The 825-nt window shown below is 35.4% G+C and overlaps 1 protein-coding gene across 7 annotated transcripts in view; it reads right to left on the reverse strand.

Moving 5' to 3' along the window:
* LOC119590540 (probable E3 ubiquitin-protein ligase MGRN1) overlaps positions 1-825 on the reverse strand; it is a 23,431-nt gene that overhangs the window by 21,199 nt on the left and 1,407 nt on the right. For all 7 annotated transcript variants that reach the window (XR_005230268.1, XM_037939195.1, XM_037939189.1 and 4 more), the window contains exons 2-3: positions 559-677; positions 89-327 (exon numbers count right to left, since the gene is read on the reverse strand). Coding sequence is in view for 6 of the 7 variants with exons in the window: in XM_037939195.1 (XP_037795123.1) it covers positions 89-327; positions 559-677 (358 nt within the window). In the remaining variant the exon portion in view is untranslated. The remainder of the gene's footprint in view (positions 1-88; positions 328-558; positions 678-825) is intronic.

The raw sequence follows: 825 nt of genomic DNA on the forward strand, positions 1-825 counted from the left end.
TTGTTTAGCAAATTATTCACAAATATGTCATGAAATATTACACACTATAAAATCCACAAACACATACAACAAGCCCCATACAACTTACATTATCCCATTACTTGTCACCTCTTCCGTACAGAAGTACATGATGGTTATAGCACATCGTACATCACAGTCAAAAGTGAATTCAATGTTAAATCTAGTTGTGGCCGTTCTATCCTCTGCCTCTTTTAACATGGCAGAGTCGTCTGGTGCACGCACAAAACGCAAGCTCTCTTTCCTTATATTAAGGAGTGCCTTCAGAGTTTTGCTTGGCTCATTTGCTGTTGGAGCAGGATAGGGAAACTGGAAAAGAAGAAAGAGGTTCAAATGTTATTAATATGATTTTTATCAACTTGTTTTTTGTAATCTCTCAATGGTTAGTGTACGTGCTGCTAAAAAAGTCTTCAAGACTTATTTTAGTAGAAATTTAAGTGTTCAGCAGGTTAAGGATAATTTACTAGAAAAGACATGCTGTAAAACAGACAAACAAATATATAAATAAATCTAACATCCAGGGATTACAAAAAGACTTACTGGAGCTGGACGAGAACCTAAGAAGTTGACATCCATGTTCTCACCAAAGAGATACATCTCTGGCACTGCTGTGTCGAACCGTTCCCCGCCCATAATGAAATAGCTGCTGAAGTAGTTTCCTGAAAGACAATGCAATAAATAAATTACTCTATCCAAAAATACAAAATAAAAGAGAAACATTTTCTTTTTCTTTTTTACTGAAAGGATGCCCATTAACACAACTGAATTATTTGAGGTAAAATGGTGTCACCTTGATGAAAAGCTTAT

This window comes from Penaeus monodon, chromosome 27 (genome assembly GCF_015228065.2).
Source record: "Penaeus monodon isolate SGIC_2016 chromosome 27, NSTDA_Pmon_1, whole genome shotgun sequence".
Lineage (NCBI taxonomy): Eukaryota > Metazoa > Arthropoda > Malacostraca > Decapoda > Penaeidae > Penaeus > Penaeus monodon.